Below are 21589 nucleotides of genomic sequence, written 5' to 3'. Positions count from 1 at the left end.
TTCGTCATAGAATTTTCAAGCATTGCCTCTGTCGGCCAGCTTATCTGCCCTTCTTACTCACGCATATCGGCCCCTTTCTTTTTCTGTATACAAATGCGTCTCGCTTCCCTCTTCAACTCTCGGTATCTATCCCATCCCGCACGTGTTGTGGTCGATCGTAACGATGCGAGGTAGGCAGCTTGTTTCTCTCCGCTGCGACACGGCACTCCTCGCCGTACCAGCTGTTTTTTTGCACTTTCCGAAAACCAATGGTTTCGGTTGCAGCTGCACGTAAGGAGTTTGAAATGCCGTCCCACAGTTCCCTTATACCGAGTTGTTGACGAGTTTTCTCAGAGAGCAGGAGTGCAAGCCAAGTTGAAAATCGTTCGGCTGTCTGTTGTGATTGCAGCTTCTCGACGTCGAACCTTCCCTGTGTTTGTTGGCGTGCGTTTTTTGCTGCACAGAGGCGGGTGCGAATTTTGGCTGCAACAATATAGTGGTGCGAGTGGATGTGTATGACCTCGGAGCGCACGCACATCTAAAACACTGGAGACGTGTCTTCCGTCTCTCACAACATGATCGATCTGGTTGGTGGTTTTTCGATCCGGAGACTGCCAGATAGCTTGATGAATCTTCTTATGCTGGAATCTAGTACTACAGATAACCATATTTCGGGCCCCATATTCCTCGCCCCAACCCATTTGGGGATGTTTCCTCGTGGAGGCTGAATTTGCCGACCATAGTGCCTTTGCCCACCCTGGCGTTAAAGTCGCCAAGCACGATTTTGACATCATGGCGGGGGCATCTCTCATAAGTCTCTTCTCTTCTCCGGAGTGAATGATAGTGGTCGGTGACGGAGTCTCTCTCCCACCACGAATCCAACACCAAACTTGCGCTCCTTTATATGGCGATCAGAGAACTTTCCTCACTTGCGTGAACTTCTACACATGACTCCATCCTTTTATATATACAGATGATATATATAATTAAAATTCTGCGTGGTTTGTGCCATTCAAACGGATTATCTTAAATATAAATCCGTTTATTATCATACATTTGTACATACATATAATAAATTTAAATGAAAAACGATACACTTACTTTATCTCGCCTCAAGGGGTTTTGGGGGAAAGTAAGATTTTGTAATAGCGCTATGCCTGTGTGCTCCGGTTCTCCCGTCCTGTTGTCCCGCGCGTGGGTGTTCTGGATTTTCTGTCCTGTTGTCCCGCGCCTGTGTGGTCCGGTTTTCCTGTTGTGTGTTGTTATTATGTTGTATTAATGTTTTTTGGCCGATCGAGCCCGAATTATGTATTAGATTGATTAGATTTTTATAACGCGACGCGCTCGTTTGATTTTGATGGATACTTTTTATAAAATTTGTTTAAAAAACTTATTTTTATTTTTTTTATATTTTTACATATGAGCATGTAACGATATAGATATGTATATTATACTTATATATATTGTTTTAAAAATTTATTTGGTTTCTGTATGTGTATGTTTGTTGTTATATCCTTTTTGTCACAGCAATGCTCTTAACTTTTCACTTCACCTTAATTTAGTTTTATTCTTTTCCTTTCGCTTTTTATATGTTTAATGTCACTGCACTCGTTATGCTTTAAAATTTTTAATTTGGTTTTTCTTTTTTTTTCTATAGTGTCTTTCTATAGGCGCGAAGGACCATGTATTTTTCGATTAGTTTCCTCGCACTCACCGTTCGGAATTACAAGAAAAAAAGGCAACACACAATTCCGCCAAAAATCTCACAAAATGTATTTTATTAAACTTTATGTATACTACAAATTAACTTTCAAAAGTCTCAAAATGTATTTCACAAATTTTATGTATAATACAAATTAACTTTGCTCGAATTGTAAAATTGGATGTTGGCACAATATTAAAAGTTGGCACTCGGGGTGAACAGCACGGCACGACGAACTTGTTTCTCCGCCCTTTTTGTTCTCTTTTGGTTGTGGTGAAAAATGCAGTAGTAATGTAGTTATGTGTGATGTAGATTGTAGGTGGTGTAGAGATGAGTGTGAATGAAGCGTGCTAGTGACGTATATTTTAATGCGGTGAGTGTAGAGTGTTCTGGATGCGTGATTATTGTTGTCGTTAGGTGCTCCGTGTTGGTTATGTGTTGTGTGGGGCAGGAAACTGAAGCTCATTTAGCCACCGTTCAATCCATGGTTGTATGCTTCTAATAAGCATGTGCGTCCATCTCCCTGTAGTTGCTTCGTTCCATCGTTTCTTCTCTTCCTTTAAGCTCCTTTGTCTTTCCTGCTTTCTCTCTCTTTCTTCGTTAAGAGAGCGCCAGTGCTTTTCGTTTTATTGAATAATCGCTTAATTTCCATGGCCATTATGTCTGGGTCTGATATGACTCCAGCCGCCTGATGTGATAGTGTGCGGTAGGCACATGCAACTCTTATTGCGTTCAGTCGGACTATTGAGTTCGCCTTTTCTGCGTATGTTTTCTGCTGCAGCGCTATCCCCCATATGGGCGCAGCTTACATACGTATAGACTGACTAACTTTGGCCAGCAGTAATCGTCTATTCTGCCTTGGTCCACCAATGTTAGCCATTATCCTCGTTAGCGCCCCGTCACCCTTGAGACTTTTTCACAGGCTTTGTCTATATGCGTCTTGTAACTTAATCTCGAGTCTATCATCACTCCTAGATACCTCTAAAATTGCTGTGTCGTGTTGGTATATCCGTCAATATTGAGTGTGGCGACCTCTAGTTTCTTCCTGTTTGTGGTTAGTACTGCTTTTGTCTTTTGGCCAGTTAGTTGAAGCTTTGTCACCATAAGCCATTCTTTAATTTTTGTCGCTGTATGATTGCACAAACGCTCTATTTCGTGTATTTCTTTCGCTACCATAGTCACCGCGATGTTATCCGCGTATCCGATTATTTGCACCTCCTTGAGTAATGGGAGGCGCAGCACTCCATCATATAAGATATTCCACAAAACTGGGCTTAGGACTGAGCCTTGTGAAACTCCACCCGTCACCATATAGCTTTGTGTTCCTTCGTCTGTGTCGTATAGTCGAACTCTGTCCGACAGGTAGTTGGAGATGATCTTCAGCAAATAGAGTGGTGTTTTCTTTAATTGAAGAGCTCTTATTATACAAGTACGAGGCCAATAGGCTGAATTAAAGGCATTCTTAACATCGAATGTGATTACCATCCATCTAGTTCCTTCTATAGCTTACTTGCGACGTCGGCAAGTTTTTTAACTGCGTCAATTGTTGACCTGTGTCTGCGGAATCCAAATTGGTTATCGGCCCGATGGCTCTCTTTCGAGATGTTGCTCAAGGTGTACGCTTATTATTCGTTCGAGTATTTTCTCCACCGTGTGAAGCATGCACAGTGGTCGGTACGAGTTTGGTTCTCCAGGCGGTTTATTTGGTTTTTGTATTGGAAATATGCCCTCTGGTAGGCACTTTGCGAACGGATCAGTGTTGTGTTTAATCGCGATCTTTAGGGCCTTGTTAGGAACACCGTCCAGCCATGATGCCTTCTTGTTGGCGAACCGTTCTGCAAGTCATGTCGTGTCGCTCTCTATGTGTTCACCACCTTAATGTAAAATGTGTAACGTAAACATCTTTGGATATTTAAGTGCTTATTATATTGGAATGCATATACATATGTGTTTGAATATGTAAATTAAATAAAAGATATTTATTTTTATGTCCGGACCCGAACACTACGAAATGGAGACTGTATTTACAAAATTTAATTTCTTTATGCTTCAGCTTTACGCGTTTCTTAGGCTTACTCATCCAAAGACGCACTTGCTTTCAGTAAGTGCAATATGCTAAGTCACTTTAGCGCGTGTGGTTCAAATTACTGTGCTGATTTCTCGAATTGGATTCAGCTATTTTATAAAATATTGAAAAGTTTAATTTACTGAAAAGATTCCCGGAATCTGCTTATTATTAAAACTTTATTAATTTATAATGTATTACTCCGCCCTTAAATTCGAGCATCTTTGTTCGAAGGAGCAGATTTTTGTAAATATTTTATCCCGATTTCTATTGTGTCTTGTTTTGTTTATTTTAAGTTTATTTTGCTTAAGTTTACTTAGACATTATAATCAATATAGATGTTACATTAATAATAAAGTAAATATATGTAATTGTGTCTCCTTAACAATGACATTTCTTCAGTCTCATTTGACTGAAATTCTTTAACTGATTTCAAAGATAAAATTTCTACTATCTTGCTATGCATTGCCATTGGTTGCAATATTGCTGGCAATGGCTTATTTTCTGTTATTTCTTTTGAAAAATACCTTTTGTTTTCTATCTCATTGTTTGATCAAATATGATCCATTTAATTTTATATTTTCATTTTTAAATTTTACATACCCATAAAAATCATTTCAAAATATTATATCATTTGTTATGTCTTCGATGTTTTCAACATGTTGGTTATTTAATTTTGTGAAGTTGTCGACTTTACTTTTTAACAGATTGTGCAATGCTGGTGTCATTCGAAATTTCAACCACTACATTTCTTGGACAAATAGACAAATTATTATAAGATTTGCAATATTTAATTTTTCATAAATTTAATTTTCACATAATAGAATTATTTTGTACTCAATTTTATTTATTAATTTTCTTTTTTTATCGCTTTTACTTTTAATGCTCTACAATCGTTTTTTTCGGTTGTAGACAGAAATTTTAATTTTGGCTTCGTCTACGTTTATTGTTGTAATATATTTGCCACTAATGTATTGTTACAAAAAGTAGTATTAAGTTTTATTTGTATTGCTATATGCATCCCTGATTATGAACAATAGCTGTAGGTATATGGAATAGCATTTGTCTTGTTGTAGACATCTGGCGCCACGGCTGTCTGCTTGTCGAAACAATAGACATCTGGCGCCGCACTGTCTGCTTGTCTAGGTAAACAATTGCTGAGTCTGGCGCCGCGACTGTCTGCTTACGTCTGGCGCCGTATAGCCGTATGTTCTGGTAATTTCCAGACGCGATATTCTAGAAGGACACGTCGGCATCAGCGAGAAGTGCGTGGCTATATAAGCCGTGGCAGCGCCAACGTAATCAATCAGTGCTAAGAGTAAACTGCTATAGTGTAGACGAGTTGTGAAATAAAGAGTTGTTGAATTAAATTAAACAGTGTTGATTTTATTTGTCAATCCAGAGATACGAACCTAACAAAGTAAACTAGCAAGAGTAAATTCGTAACAGTATTAAAGAGAGCTACATATAATATTTGTTATAACTGTACTTGAAACTGAAGCCAACTCTCTCAGTTATATTCATGAATTCCTTTTGTACCATTTGTCATTCGCAAACAAATGTTCAAGAAAACAAGTAAAGAAGGGCTAAGTTCGGGTGTCACTGAATATTTTATACTCTCGCATGATAAAGTGATAATCGAGATTTCATTATCCGTCATTTGCATATTTTTTTATTTTGCTGTAAAATTAATTAGATTAGTAGTTCCTGAGATATGGTTTTTGTCCATAAGTGGGCGCGCCACGCCCATTTTCAATTTTTAAAATAAGCCTGGGTGCAGCTTCCTTCTGCCATTTCTTCCGTAAAATTTAGTGTTTCTGAAATTTTTTGTTAATCGGTTAACGCACTTTTAGTGATTTTCAACATAACCTTTGTATGGGAGGTGGACGTGGTTATTATCCGATTTCTTCCATTTTTGAACTGTATATGGAAATGCCTGAAAGAAACGACTCTATAGAGTTTGGTTGACATAGCTATGGTAGTTTCCGAGATATTAGTAGGGGGCGGGGTCACGCCCACTTTTTCAAAAAAATTACGTCCAAATATGAGCCTCCCTAATGCTATCCTTTGTGCCAAATTTCACTTTAATATCTTTATTTATGGCTTAGTTATGACACTTTATAGGTTTTTGGTTTTCGCCATTTTGTGGGCGTGGCAGTGGTGTGATTTTGCCAATCTTCGAATTTAACCTTCTTATGGAGCCAAGAAATACGTGTACCAAGTTTACTCAAGTTACAGCTTGCATGGACGGACGGACAGACAGACATCCGGATTTCAACTCTACTCGTCACCCTGATCACTTTGGTATATATAACCCCATATCTGACTCTTTTAGTTTGAGAACTTACAAACAGCCGTTATGTGAACAAAACTATAATACTCTCCTTAGCAACTTTGTTGCGAGAGTATAATAAGACGTGTTGCTCTGCTACCATTGTATTCAGTTCCTCTAAACCGGCTGCGAAATTAGACTAAAATTACTTTTTCTACAGGTTATGGGCCCAGGCCATACCAAAAGAGGTACTGAAGTGATTAAGTAAAAAAAAAAAAAATAAATAAAATAATAGTGGCCCTGCAAGAAAAGTGACACTATTTCGACAGTTGTTGTCATTAAGGCAGAAGGTGATATAATTTCAAATCACATAACTGAGTTTTTCGAAGTTCAGGAGAGGTTGTCTGAAATAGGTGTCAACCTTCCTGATGAAGTGGCAGCCATAATTTTGTTGGCAAGTTTACCAAAATTGTTTGAAAATTTTGTAGTGGTCATTGAATCACGTGACACATTGCCTACATTGAATGTACTTAAGCTAAAATTGCTTGAAGAGGATGCAAGACGTAACGGCGAAAAATCCGTTAATTCCGAGTCACACCACGCGTTAGTTGCGAGAGCGAAGTTCCATAGAAATCCTAACGGGAATATCAAAGTAGGCAGCGACGGTAGCAGCAGCGCAGAAGTTCAATCGTCAAGAAGTAGCGAACAAAAAAGGCAACGAGGAAGATGTTACAATTGCGGAAGATTTGGGCATTTTGCTGCACACTGTAGAGAACCGCGAAAAGAGCAACGAGTAGAACGGCAAGTGAAGAATAAATCGTTAGCTATTCTCGCTTCTGCTTCTCCCTTCAAAATACGTCATGGCGTTTGGTGTATAGACAGCGGGGCAACAGCACATCTCTGTTTTGATCGTTCGTTATTTGTATCATACAAGGAGAGAACTGAGAAAATAGAACTCGATGGTGAAAAATACGTAGAAGCAGAAAGAGTTGGTGAAGTGCAGATTAAAAGTGGTAATTTTTTGTTAAAGTTAAAAAACGTTTTATATGTGCCTCAGTTGCGATGCAATTTTATTTCTGTAAGCAAAGCTTGCGAACGTGGATATAGTGTTGTATTCGAAGAAAAACAAACTTTGGTGAAAGACAGAAACGGAGAAATTATAATAAGAGCGCAAGAAGAAGGTGGTTTGTTTGTAGTGTATTTAAAAACGAACAGGTGCATGCTCACAAATATGTAGCAGAAACAGTGAAGCAAGTGTGTGGCACAATCGTTACGGGTATTTAAATTATGACAGTTTAAACGTAATTGTTAACAAAAAATTGGTATATGGACTAAAATTGAATACGTTAACAAAAAACATTGATTGTGCAACGTGCGCTAAAAGTAAAATTTGTGTAAAACCGTTTGCTCGCGTTTCTCAAAATCGTTCTAACGAAGTATTGCTAATTGTGCACTCAGATGTATGCGGGTCAATGAATAAAAACTCAATTGGTGGCGCCAAATACTTTGTGACATTTATTGATGACAAGTTGCGATACGTGAGTGTATATTTTTATACCCTGAACAGGGTATATTAACTTTGTCACGATGTTTGTAACACCCAAAAGGAAGCGTCGGAGACCCTATAAAGTATATATATAAATGATCAGTATGTTGAGCTGAGTCGATTTAGCCATGTCCGTCTGTCTGTCCGTCCGTCTGTCTGTATATATACGAACTAGTCCCTCAGTTTTTAAGATATCGTTTTAATTTTGCAAACGTCATTTTCTCTTCAAGAAGCTGCTCATTTGTCGGAACGGCCCATATCGGACCACTATAACATATAGCTGCCATACAAACTGAACGATCGGAATCAAATGCTTGTATGAAAACTTTCACATTTGACAAGATATATTCACGAAATTTGGTGTATATTATTTTCTAAAGCAACAATGTAATCTCCGAAGAAATTGTTCAGATCGGTTAACTATAGCATATAGCTGCTATACAAACTGAACGATCGGAATCAAGTTCTTGTATGGACAACTTTCACATTTGACCAGATGTATTCACGAAATTTGATACATAATATTTCCTAAAGCAACAATGTAATCTCCGAAGAAATTGCTCAGATCGGTTAACTATAGCATATAGCTTCCATACAAACTGAACACATAGTTACTAACAGAAATGCACCTGTGAAGGGTATTTAGCTTCGGTGCAACCGAAGTTAACGTTTTTTCTTGTTTTTATTTACAAAAATTAGTATTTCCAAAGAAATAGCTGGTGTAGCGAAAATGATTAAGATAACTGATACAAATCGATGCGCTCTTATCTGTTTCTCTTTTGTGACTGGACTCCTGGTTTAAAATCAAAAAGTGAAGTTTTTGCAACATTTAAGACTTATAAAGAAATGAGTGAAAAACAGACTGATAAGAAAATAAAAATTTTGAGAAGCGATAATGGTAGGGAATACCTAAGTGATGAATTCGAAAAATATTTGTGTGAATATGGTATTCGGCGGCAATTGATAGTGCCGCATACACCACTACAAAATGGTGTGGCAGAGCGTGCCAACCGCACGTTGGTTGAGATGGCACGCAGTATGATTGTGCATAGTGGGTTAGACGAGTCTTTCTGGGCAGAGGCAGTGTCAACAGCGGCATATCTCCGCAATAGAGCTACAACAAAAACACTCGTCGATAATACGCCCTATGAAGAGTTTGTTGGTAGGAAACCAAGTGTTGCACATTTAAGAGTATTTGGTTCGCTGGCGATTGCCTTAAATAAAACAATTTCAAAAAAGTATCGTGCCAAGGGAAAATTAATGATAATGGTTGGTTATTCAGATATGGCTAAAGCGTATAGGTTGATGGATCCAGATACACGTAAGGTGATAGTGAGCAGAGACGTTATATTTTTAGAAGATAAATATATAGGCAGTAATGAAACCAGTCATGACATTGTTGAGTTTGATGTTGGGGAAATTTTGCCAGATGCAGACGAAGCGAGCAGCAGTAATGAAATCGGCGAGGATGAGCAAAGCGAATATAACGTTGAAGTAAGCAGCAATAAGGGGTCAATAACGTATGGTCGGGGTAGACCTAGAGTAGTTCGCAGTGGTAATCGTGGCCGTCCTCAAAAAGAGCGACATGCATTGAATTTCACCAAAAACATCGACGTCAAGATCCCACAATCAGTGAATGAGGCGCTTAATGATGACTACGCGAAACATTGGCAGGCATCTATGCAGAAGGAGTACGATGCATTGGTCAAGAACAAAACTTGGTCATTAGTAGAGTTACCATCAAACGAGAAGGCAATCAATTGCTAGTGGGTTTTCAATATCAAGCGGAACGCAGATGGCAGTGTTGAGCGATTCAAAAGTCGTTTAGAGGCGAAAGGTTGTAGTCAACAGTATGGTATAAATTTCACCGAAACGTTCTCTCCAGTTGTAAGGTATGCGACAGTGCGTATGTTGTTAGCACTAGCATGCGAGTATAAGCTACATTTGCATCAAATGGACGTATCAACGGCTTATTTAAATAGCGATTTACACGAAGTAGTCTACATGAAGCAACCTGAAGGCTTTGTAGATAAGAAGTTTCCTCAGCGGGTTTTAAAATTAAATAAAGCCCTATATGGTCTAAAACAAAGCGGCCGTGAGTGGAATATCAAGCTTGATGAAGTCCTGAAGTCATTCGGGTTTACACCGTCCATCAGTGATCCTTGTGTTTACACACGAAATGTTAATGGAAACTATAATATAATCATGGTCTATGTTGATGATTTAATTATAGGTTGCTCGAAGCTGGATGAAGTTGTTACGATTAAAGAGCAAATTTCTAGCGTGTTTGACGTAGTGGATGGCGGTCTGCTCAGGTATTTCCTTGGCATGGAAATTTAGCGCGAAGGTGAGACGGGAGCGATCACGACATGTCAAAAAAAATACATCACCGAACTGCTTTCTCAGCATAAGATGCAAGATTGCAAGGCTGCAGTTACTCCGTTGGTTGCTGGTTTTCAAGTAAGCTGTAATAGTTTAGACTGCAGGCGCGTAAATTCAAACAATTACCAGTCATTGATCGGAAGTTTAATGTACCTGGCTGTATCCACAAGACCAGACATCCTGCACTCTGTATGTTAGTTATCACAGCGGAATATAGAACCGCATTCTGAGCACGAGGCTGGTGCAAAACATATTTTGCGTTATTTAAAAGGGACAATCGATTTGAAACTCCACTACAAATGGACGGGTGAAGCAATTAAGTGCTATGTTGATGCCGATTGGAGTTCCGATGCAGGCGACAGGAAGTCATACACCGGCAGTGCATTTATAGCAGCAGGCAGCGTTTTTTCGTGAGAATCAAAGAAGCAAAGTGTTATAGCGTTAAGCAGCACTGAGGCAGAAAATATTGTTTTGTCAACAGCCGCAAAATTAACTAATGAAATGGGCTTTCGAGTCATTGAGCCTACTGTTATCAATAGCGATAATCAGGGTGACATGCATTTAGTTAAGAATCCAGTTTACCATGCTAGTTGTAAACATATTGACTTAAAGTATCATCATGTTCGAGACATGTATAAAAACAATGAAATTAATTTGAATTATATTTGTACAGAAGAAATGTTTTCAGATATCTTTACAAAGAATTTGCAAAAAACTAAACATTGTAAATTTCGAAATAATATGGGCTTATATTAAATTAATTAAATGAAATATATATAGAGAAGGAGTGTTGTAATATATTTGCCACTAATGTATTAAAGAGAGCTACATATAATATTTGTTATAACTGTACTTGAAACTGAAGCCAACTCTGTCAGTTATATTTATGAATTTCTTTTGTACAATTTGTCATTCGCAAATAAATGTTCAAGAAAATTAGAAGTGTTGCTATGCTACCATTGTATTCAGTTCCTCTAAACCGGCTGCGAAATTAGACAAAAACTACTTTTTCTACATTTGTAAATGGTATATTTCTAATAAAAATTATTAATAATTTCGATTTCTTTGTCTGATAAAATATAGGAACTTATTTTATTCGATTTTGCCCAATGGCTATATTAATTAATTAATCTTCTTCATCAGTAGTATAATGTGATATAGTAGTTATATGTCTGTGGTATGTCGGAAAGGGTATTTTGAATTCGTAAGAATTCTTTTGACTTGGTTTTTAAATACGTTGATAGGCACCTCCGCTGGTGGTATCAGATTGCGTCCTGAACTTTCATCGGAGTGCGTTACTACTCTTAAGGTATGGTAAAAGCAACGTTTTTTCAATATTTTTTTTTCCACACAAATTTTTATTTGAGAGTTCAGGTTTTCCATATGTTATTCTAGATGTAATATACTATAGAGAAATTTTTTTTTCCTCAATTTTTCTTGATATCCGGTAGAGATGTGGGTGACCGGAAGATGCGATCTTTAAAAGTGGTGGATTTCTCCATTGTGTATGATATGAAACGAACGAGATAAATCTTATTTTAGAGTACGCATTAGGTTGTCAAATATCTCCTTTCTGCCTTTTTGTTTTTTAAATTTCCCGGCTATGTATAAAGCGTTACAGAGCTCGTATCTGGCAATACTATACATCGTTTAAAAGGTCTTGACATAACCTATAAAACGACGATATGCATGATTAGTTTTGATATTGCGTCCAACAGATATTGCGTTTACAGACGTGTAAACATGGAGCCCACTAACTCCGAAATTCGCGCTATTTTAAAGTTTTCCTTCGTTAAAGGTGAATCCGCTAGAGAAACGTTCGGTGAGATAAAATGTTGTTTAGGGTGATGGTACTCTATTACTTCGAACTACGGACGAATGGTTTCTTCAGAGCGGTTGAAAACGACACCATGGATAAGCCACCCGGCGGAAGACCTGTGACGACGAATACCGATCAAATCATGGAAAACATCGTGTTAGACCGGCATTTGGCATCTCGTGACATCGCCCAGAAGATGGAAGTTAGTCACCAAACCATTTTAAACCATCTGCAGAAAGCTAGATACACAAAAAAGCTTGATGTTTGGGTGACGCATGATTTGACGCAGAAAAAACTTCTGGAACAAATCAATGCTGCTGAACAGAGCTCGACCCTTTTTTGAAGCGGATGGCGACTGGCGACGAAAAATGGACATACGGCAATATCAAGCGAAAACGGTCGTGGTCGAAGACCGGTGAATCGTCCCAAACAGTGCCCAAGCCGGGATTGACGGCCAAGAAGGTTTCGCTGTGTATTTGGTGGGATTGGAAGGGAATCATCCACTATGAGCTGCTCCCATACGGCCAGACGCTTAATTCTTCGACCAGAAGTGTCCAGATTTGGCCAACAGGAAGGGTGTAGTGTTCCACCAGGACAACGCCAGACCACACACTTCGTTTATGGCTCGTCAGAAGTTACGGGAGCTCGGATGGAAGGTTTTATCGCATTCACCATAAGCCCGGATATAGCGCCAAGTGATTACCACCTGTTCCTGTCCATGGCGAACGCCCTTGTGGGTGTAAAGTTGAACTCATAAAAGTCTTGTGAAAAGTGGCTGTCCCAGTTCTTCGCAAATAAGAAGGGGGCTTCTACGAGGGGGTATTCTGAAGTTGCCGATGGAAACAGATTAACGAACGAAACGGCGCATATTTGAACTAAATCCGATCACTGTAACACTTTTTATAAAGCATTAAATAAAGAGCAAAAATGCGGAAGGGAGATATTTGACAACCTAATATTAATAGCTATCTAATGATCTTCGACTGAAACATTTCATTGATAAATAAAAGTATAGTGCAACTTTTAATTTTTTTTCGCCTGTTTTTTTTTGTTACTAATTGTGTCATAATGTTGTCAAATATCTATTAACAATGATCATTATCGGTCATTAGGTAGAGAAAAACACGTTTCGAGAAAAACACGTTTCGAGAAAAACGTGTTTAAAGATCCAAATGTGCGGTTCGAGAACACGACACCTTGCGGCGGATCTCATTTTTAAAAACTTTCCGTTGCCATCTGAGTCAAAGGAAGCTTTCTACATTATTATTAAGAGTTTAAAGTAATCAAAACAGTAAAAAAATTCATTGTTTTGAAAAATTTTTACCATACTATCCCCTTAAAGAGTTGAGTTAGGGGAGTCGAGATAAGCAGTCAGCTACTTTGTTAGTTTTGCCTGGTTTGTATCTGAAAAGTGATTGGCTTTCCGTTCTGCTTCGTGTTTCAAAGCATCAATTGAAATTCTTTCTGATAGTTGGGATAGGTTAGTGTTACTTCTCTTGAAACGAATGCACTTTTTTAGTTTATCGAATGTTTTTCTAGCTGCGCCGTCTAGCTTAATGATTTTCTTGTTTGTTTCAGTTTTTGATATTCTCTCTTATAAATTGTCTATAGTATCCGTAGAGTCCTAAAAATGATCTTAAGTCTTTTAAAGTCTTTGTGTATGGAAAGTCGAATATTGATCGTACTTTGATAGGGTTTGTATTAATTTCGCCTAAAAATACTATAAATCCTAAAAATGCGTGAGCATGCGTTTTTCATCTTTACTTAATATGATTATATCGTCGATATAAACATAACAGGATTTATATTTTTTATTTTTGCCAAGTTGTGCCAAAACCTAATTTTTATCAGGGATTGGGTAACGATCGGCTATTGTGATTGAGTAAAGCTTTCTATTACTAGCCTGCTTTTTTTCCGTGGATGCATCCTTTTTTTTTGCAACGATCCAAATGGGGGAATTATATGGGGAATGGGAAGGCTTTATGATTCCATCGTCCAGTAATATTTGTATTTGCTTTTCTTCTTGTTTAGAGACATGGGGTATCGGAGTTGGTTCTTATATTGGCGATGACTTTTGTACTATAAGTAAGTTTTTCATTAAGGTCGGAGAAAAGGTCAAAATGTTTGTTTATTATTTATTTTATTGTTTTTTTTTTTGGAAATTGTTCATGGTGTTATCTCTGATTGCCGTCTTGTGAAATTAGTGGTTTTAGTTATATTTGATATGAGTTGGTTATGGTCTTCAAATTTTCTTTAGGATGAATGATTGCGGATAGTTCCTTAAGACTATCATTGTCAAGTATTGCGCGAAAAGATGTGAGAGAAGGGAGGAAATATGACTTTATATTTATATGTATTTGGTACATTAAACAGGGTGGTGTATGTATGATGAGTGATTTCTAATCTTCCACCTACTGAATTTGCGAAAAAGTTCTTGTAATTTTGGAGTTCCTTTTTAGCCATATGTGGGTGTATGTAGTTTTTGTAGAAGCCTGTGTCCACTGAAATTTTAATCATGTTACCACACTCGTTCGTGTTTGGTGAAGAGGGTAGTAAAATTTTGGGTTATGTGTTTGTGGGTATTGCTGTGATCTCATACATGGGTTTGTGGTGTTATTATTGTGGTGCTGAGCATGTTTTAGTGGGTTTATATGATTGTTGAGCTGATGGCAGATATGTCAACCCCGGGTGAAATTGATTCGGTTTATATAATTCCTTGGTGGTAGCGGTGGTTTAAAGTTATATTCGTTAAATCCATTTTGTTGGTTACCTTGGCTGGTTGCTTTTGAACTTTTTATCGTGGAAGACCATTGAGTCCTCTCAGGAATGTATCAAGGGCTTTTATTCTGTAGGATTCAGTGAGTAATCGGACGGACTCCTGGTTAACGTCGATGCAGCCTATTTTGTTTAATGTTAAAGATAAGTGAAAGTAAATTTTTTGATAGAATTAGTCCACTCTTTTTCCACGAACTAAACTCAGATGGTTTTCTGATAAATTTTTTCTGTGTCTTTCGTCAATGGTTTTGTCTAATACCGGTATTTATTTTGTGTCAATCCTAATAATATTCTGTTCGGTTGTAAAGCAGGTGCGGGATCTGGATTGGGATTGGAATCTGATAGGTTGATGTTTCCTATCATGGGTGGTCTTATTAAGTTATCTTGGTTTGCCATTTCAAAGCTGTATTTTTAATAATTATTTATTTGCTTTTTAACATTTATTAGAAAGTTTTTTCTTTATTTTTAATTATTTTTTTGAAATATAATAAATAAATATTATTTTTATTTTATAATTGTCTTGCTTTTCTCTTATATTTAATACATTAAGTATAACTTACACTATATGAGTGTCCATCCCGCGGCGTACTGAAAAGATTCCCGGAAATACAAATAAAGCATCAATTCATATTAAGGTATACAACTTTGTAGGAATAGTATCTGTAAAGTGTGTCACCACATAACCAAAAATAGTTCAAAATCGAACTAAAACTATTAACCTATGTATCGAACATGTGGACCTCAGTGCCTATAGTTGATTTTTTATATACTTGAAATCCAGTTATAATCCTCTCCTGATGATAGTATGTCAGAATGTCAAAAATGGTCTAAATCGGGCCAATGCTTCCATATACCTAATACAAAGATTATAGACATTCAACACATTTGTTACATTCAACTACAAATGTATGCATGATCATACTAAAATATTTGTAGATAGCATGAACTTTCCTAATATGCACAGAGTAAACTTTAAATTTTCAAAGTAGATTAGTGTAGACGACATTGATATACTTGCAGTTTTGCGAATTAAGAGACAGCGGATGTTGAAATGGTTCGATTTCTTTTCAACAAAGAATCGTAGATGTTAATTCGGTCCATTAATTTTTTCACAGACAATTCATGTGGTACCCAAACATCGAGCTTCTTTTTGTAGCCAGCCTATTTTAAATGTTTCAAAACCGTTTAATGATGAATCTTAAGGTAGAATTAGAGGTGCATAACCATATCCATATAAAACAGCTGATTGAACCAAATTTACGGAGAACAATGTTTCCAATTAGAGGTGCGTTACCATAACAACATGCCAATAACCATAACCATAGATATCAATTGAATTTTGATTTTCGCTGTAACCATAAAAAGCTGTTTGTTGATTTTTTGACTTTTCATTTGAAATTTCGTTTGCATTTTGTTTTGTTTGCCTCATAATTTTGTATTGATAAAGCTTGGATTGTTTAACGTAATGCGATTTTTAAACAGCAATCAGATAATAATCTATTAATCAAAAAGGATGATATTAAATTAATAGAATGTGTGCGGAATTCGCCATGCCTATATGACAAGAGTCATGCCGATTTCTTCGGCATGGATTTGTTCCTTGAATTTATACATTGAAGGTACCATTCACTTCAAAAAAGTATCATACAACTTCCTATTCATTTTTGTATGGGCAAACAATTCTTGTTCATCCATATCTTTTATTTTAAGGAACGTTTTTTGACAATATCCGTTTTGGAACCTATTACGTTAATAGGATGGACACGCCATCGCCTTGTTCGCTTGAATTGCTTTTGTTTAGCATATAAAGCTGTAATATTAAGAAATAATTTTTCAATTTCTTCATCACTGCTCATTTTATTTAGTTTGTTTGGCACTTGTGAAATGAAAACAAAAAATTCCGAATAAAAGATCAGCTGATTATGGTTATGGCACCAATAATCGATAATAGTAAATATCGTTTCGATTATGACAATGGTTATGGGTATGGCGATATGTTATCTTCTTCTTCTTTACTGGCGTAGACACTGCTTACGCGATTATAGCCGAGTCAACAACAGCGCGCCAGTCGTTTCTTCTCTTCGCTATGTGGCGCCAATTGGATATTCCAAGCGAGGCCAGGTCCTTCTCCACTTGGTCCTTCCACCGGAGTGGAGGTCTTCTTCTTCCTCTGCTTCCCGCGGCGGGTACTGCGTCGAATACTTTCAGAGCTGGAGTGTTTTCATCCATCCGGACAACATGACCTAGCCAGCGTAGCCGCTGTCTTTAAATTCGCTGAACTATGTCAATGTCGTCGTATATCTCGTACAGCTCATCGTTCCATCGAATGCGATATTCCAACGCGCAAAGGACCATAAATATTTCGCAGAACTTTTCTCTCGAAAACTCGCAACGTCGACTCATCGGTTGTTGTCATCGTCCAAGCCTCTGCACCATATAGCAGGACGGGAATTATGAGCGACTTATAGAGTTTGGTTTTTGTTCGTCGAGAGAGGACTTTACTTTTCAATTGCCTACTCAGTCCGAAGTAGCACCCGTTGGCAAGAGTAATCCTGCGTTGGATTTCCAGGCTGACATTGTTGGTGGTGTTTACGCTGGTTCCAAGATAGACGAAATTATCTACAACTTCAAAGTTATGACTGTCAACAGTGACGTGAGAGCCAAGTCGCGAGTGCGACGACTGTTTGTTTATTGACAGGAGATATTTCGTCTTGCCCTCGTTCACTGCCAGACCCATTTGCGTTGCTGCCTTGTTCAGTCTGGAAAAAGCAGAACTAACGGCGCGGGTGTTGAGACCGATGATATCAATATCATCGGCATACGCCAGCAGCTGTACACTCCTATGAAAGATTGTACCTGCTCGATTCAGTTCTGCAGCTCTAATAATTTTCTCCAGTAGCAGATTGAAGAAGTCGCACGATAGAGAGTCGCCTTGTCTGAAACCTCGTTTGGTATCGAACGGCTCGGAGAGGTCCTTCCCGATCCTGACGGAGCTTTTCGTGTTGCTCAACGTCAGTTTACACAGCCGTATTAGTTTTGCGGGGATACCAAATTCAGACATCGCGGCATAAAGGTAGCACCTTTTCGTGCTGTCGAAAGCAGCTTTTGATCGGTGGGCTTTAATTTTTCACACAATATGCTCGATAGAACCTTGTACGCGATGTTGAGGAGGCTTATCCCGCGGTAGTTGGCGCAGATTGTGGGGTCTCCTTTTTTATGGATTGGGCATAGCACACTTAAATTCCAATCGTTGGGCATGCTTTCATCCGACCATATTTTGCAAAGAAGCTGATGCGTGCTCCTTATCAGTTCTTCGCCGCGGTGTTTGAATAGCTCGGCCGGCAATCTGTCGGCCCCTGCCGCTTTGTTGTTCTTCATGCGAGCAACTGCTATTCGAACTTCTTCATGGCGGGCAATGGAACGTCTGCTCCATCGTCATCGATTGGGAATTCGGGTTCGCCTTCTCCTGGTGTTATGTGTTCACTGCCATTCAGCAGGCTGGAGAAGTGTTCCCTCCATAATCTAATATCGGTATTCTGCGTGAGACGATTGTCTCATGTCTCTAATTGTCACAATCTTCATTTAGTGACCCTGTTAGTCAGGAGGCTCATTTTGGTATTCTGGCAGACACAGTAAAGTAGTATACTGTATAGTAATATACTGTATCTGTCAGAATACCAAAATGAGACTCCTGACTAACAGAGTCACTAAATGAAGATTCTGACAATTAGAGACATGAGACAATCGTCTCAAGCAGAATACCGATATAAGTATGCTCTGGGCATCGGTGGCTAGATCACCTTTGGGGGTTCTACAGGAGTATCCTCCGGTCTTGAAACCTTCTGTAAGCCGCCGCATTTTTTCGTAGAATTTTCGAGCATTACCCCTGTCGGTCAGCTTATCAAGCTGTTCGTACTCACGCATTTCGGCTTCTTTCTTCTTCTGTCTGCAAATGCGTCTCGCTTCCCTCTTCAACTCTTGGTATCTATCCCATCCCGCACGTGTTGTGGTCGATCGTAACGTTGCGAGGTAGGCAGCCTGTTTTCTCTCCGCTGCGACACGGCACTCCTCGTCGTACCAGCTGTTCGTTTGCACTTTCCGAAAACCTATGGTTTCGGTTGCAGCTGTACGTAAGGAGTTTGATTGCCGTCCCACAGTTCCCTTACACTGAGTTGTTGACGAGTGCTCTTAGAGAGCAGGAGTGCAAGCCGTGTAGAAAATCTTTCGGCTATCTTTTGTGATTGCAGCTTCTCGACGTCGAACCTTCCTTGTGTTTGTTGGCGTGCGTTTTTTGCTGCACAGAGGCGGGTGCGAATTTTGGCTGCAACAATATAGTGGTCCGAGTCGATGTTAGGACCTCGGAGCGCACGCACATCTAAAACACTGGAGACGTGTCTTCCGTCTCTCACAACATGATCGATCTGGTTGGTGGTTTTTCGATCCGGAGACAGCCAGGTAGCTTGATGTATCTTGTTATGCTGGAATCTAGTACTACAGATAACCATATTTCGGGCGCCGGCGAAGTCGATCAAGCCTCAACCCATTTGGGGATGTTTCCTCGTGGAGGCTGAATTTACCGACCGTAGTTCCAAAGATACCTTCTTTGCCCACCCTGGCGTTGAAGTCGACAAGCACGATTTTGACATCGTGGCGGGGCATCTCTCATAGGTGTGCTCCAAGCACTCATAAAAGTTATTTTTGGTCACATCGTCCTTCTCTTCCGTCGGGGCGTGGGCGCAAATCAGCGATATGTTGAAGAACCTCGCTTTGATGCGGATTGTGGCTAGACGTTCATTCTCCGGAGTGAATGATAGTACTCGGCGACGGAGTCTCTCTGCCACCACGAATCCAACACCAAACTTGCGCTCCTTTATATGGCCACTGTAGTAAATGTCACAGGGACCTACTCGTCTCTGTCCTTGTCCCGTCCATCGCATTTCTTAGACGGCGGTGATGTCAGCCTTTATTTTCACGAGGACATCAACCAGCTGGGCAGCGGCACCTTCCCAATTAAGGGACCGGACATTCCAGGTGCATGCCCTCAAATCATAGTCCTTATTTCGTTTGCCATGGTCGTCATCAAAAGGGGGGTCTCTCATCCGAAGCTGTTTGTTGTTTTTCATTGAGGGTGTTTTTTACGTGGCGGGTCCCAAACCCAGCGCACAACCCTATGCAGGGGATGTTTCGCCTTCTCACTTTATCTCGCCTTCAAACGGATGTTCTTAGGCTACCCAGAGGATACTTGGTCAAAGACCGGAAGTCGTGAGCTGCTTGAGTCATATGTAAAAGAATCGTTTCTGGCCACTCCCAAGTGAATGGCGATCAGAGAACTTTCCTCACTTGCGTGAACTTCTACACATGACTCCATCCTCCTGCGATATGTTATAGCACCTCTAATTCTATCTTTAAGTATATTCCTTAGCGATATCATGGGACTTATGTGACGGTCCTGGTCGATCTTTTCCATAATTTTATCGCCTTTTTTAACGATAGGTTGACCAGAGCGAGGTGTATCTTTCACATCGAAATTTCCAGCTGTAACTTTTTTTCAACTCTCCCGATTTTTTTTGTTAAATGAAGCTTAAAATCTCACCTTTCCAACACTATATGGTAAGAAACAGAAATGCCCCAAAAAAAGTGCAAAATCAAAAATTGTCAGTCATTTAACTGAAAATTATGTGGAGCAGATCAAGTTTATTACTGGTAAGTACTTTAAATTGATGTACAGAGGAGCTGGAGAACAGCTGCTGTGATATTACCGAGTAACGAAACAATTATCAAGCTTGCCAGATGGATAGTTCGTTACTCGGTAGAACGATAGTCTGTTAATTTTACAAAAACAAAATACATGTAGAAAACTACCGAATAACGACTAACGAATTAACAAGGCTGGTCTGAATACCCCTTATATAAGATAACACAACATAAATTCCCTGACAACAATGTCTGCATAATTTGGAGTCATTTTACATTTGAGACTCCTATTGCACTGTTAGCTTAATGGAATGCGCTACACGCGCATCCGCTCTCCCAATTATTAGGTAGTTGAGCGAAACACGCGCAAACCTAATTTTGATCACTAGGCACTTATAGGGCTCGGGCTTAGCTTCATAACAACCGACAATAGAATTAAGTTTTCAGTTTTGTAATAAAGCTCAACATAAGCACATAGTGCTGCCAAGTAAAAATTCATTGTTTTATTTTATGTGGCGCCCGAGCAGGGACCGCGAAAGTTAGTTTAAAATCGCGAATGTAAACCAGTGAACAATTTTGAATTAACTAATAAATTCGCGTTTCCTATTAAAAACTTCTGGTAGTTGGCCCCTAGTAATAACATAATAAATCCTTGTTTACGAAAAGGACGGTCCGTACGGACCCGCCAACCAGAATATTAACAGAATCAATAAGAATTAAATGGACTTAAAAAGTTTAAAGTGGAAAATAACAAAAATTAAAAAAAAAAATTAAAATTCTACATCAAAATCGTGTGAAAAAAAAGTTTTTAAATAAATAAGAGCAACAAATAAAATTACAATGAAATTAGATCATAAAATAAAAGAGTAATAAGATATTTCTAAGACTGTAAATGTCGGACTATCAATTTAAATAGACTACCAAACAGTGCTAAAGGAATCAACAAATAAGTGCCAAAAGCAAATAAGGCAAACAAGTTCAAAAGAAAAAAAATCAAAATATAAAACTAGGGAGCAACGAATAAACAACAACATCATCAAACCATTTACTACTTATCAGCCCCAGCAGCGTTGTTAACCACCAATCAACATTCATCGACCCAGTGCTGACAACAAATTTACTACTTATCAGCCTCAACAGCATTGTTAACCAGAAATCAACCTCAGCAATTTAAGGACATAATGCAGCGGCTAGGATTAATGTAAGCCATTGTTCAATAAAATGATTTTTTACTAAATAGATAAAATAAGAAAAAATTATTAAAAATACAATTTTTAATTTTTATATCCGTAAGCAAGTGATAAACTTTAGAAGAAATAATATTAATAAATTATTAAGGAAAAGTTCATATTTTT

At 38.6% G+C, this 21589-nt stretch overlaps 1 protein-coding gene across 31 annotated transcripts in view; it reads left to right on the top strand.

The window, feature by feature from the left end:
* Positions 1 to 21589, top strand: part of LOC105228281 (uncharacterized) — a 253501-nt gene that overhangs the window by 142197 nt on the left and 89715 nt on the right. For 19 of the 31 annotated variants that reach the window (XM_049446024.1, XM_049446017.1, XM_049446020.1 and 16 more), the window contains one exon: positions 1637 to 20894. The exons of the other annotated variants lie outside the window; for them this stretch is intronic. In XM_049446024.1, coding sequence (XP_049301981.1) covers positions 8321 to 9331 — 1011 coding nt within the window. In that variant the 5' untranslated portion in view covers positions 1637 to 8320 and the 3' untranslated portion in view covers positions 9332 to 20894. Of the gene's footprint in view, positions 1 to 1636; positions 20895 to 21589 lie in introns of those variants that run through there. 31 annotated transcript variants of the gene reach the window in all.

The sequence above is a fragment of the Bactrocera dorsalis genome, chromosome 1 (genome assembly GCF_023373825.1).
Source record: "Bactrocera dorsalis isolate Fly_Bdor chromosome 1, ASM2337382v1, whole genome shotgun sequence".
In the NCBI taxonomy this organism is placed as follows: Eukaryota; Metazoa; Arthropoda; class Insecta; order Diptera; family Tephritidae; genus Bactrocera; species Bactrocera dorsalis.
This window is presented reverse-complemented; position numbering and strand designations above follow the sequence as displayed.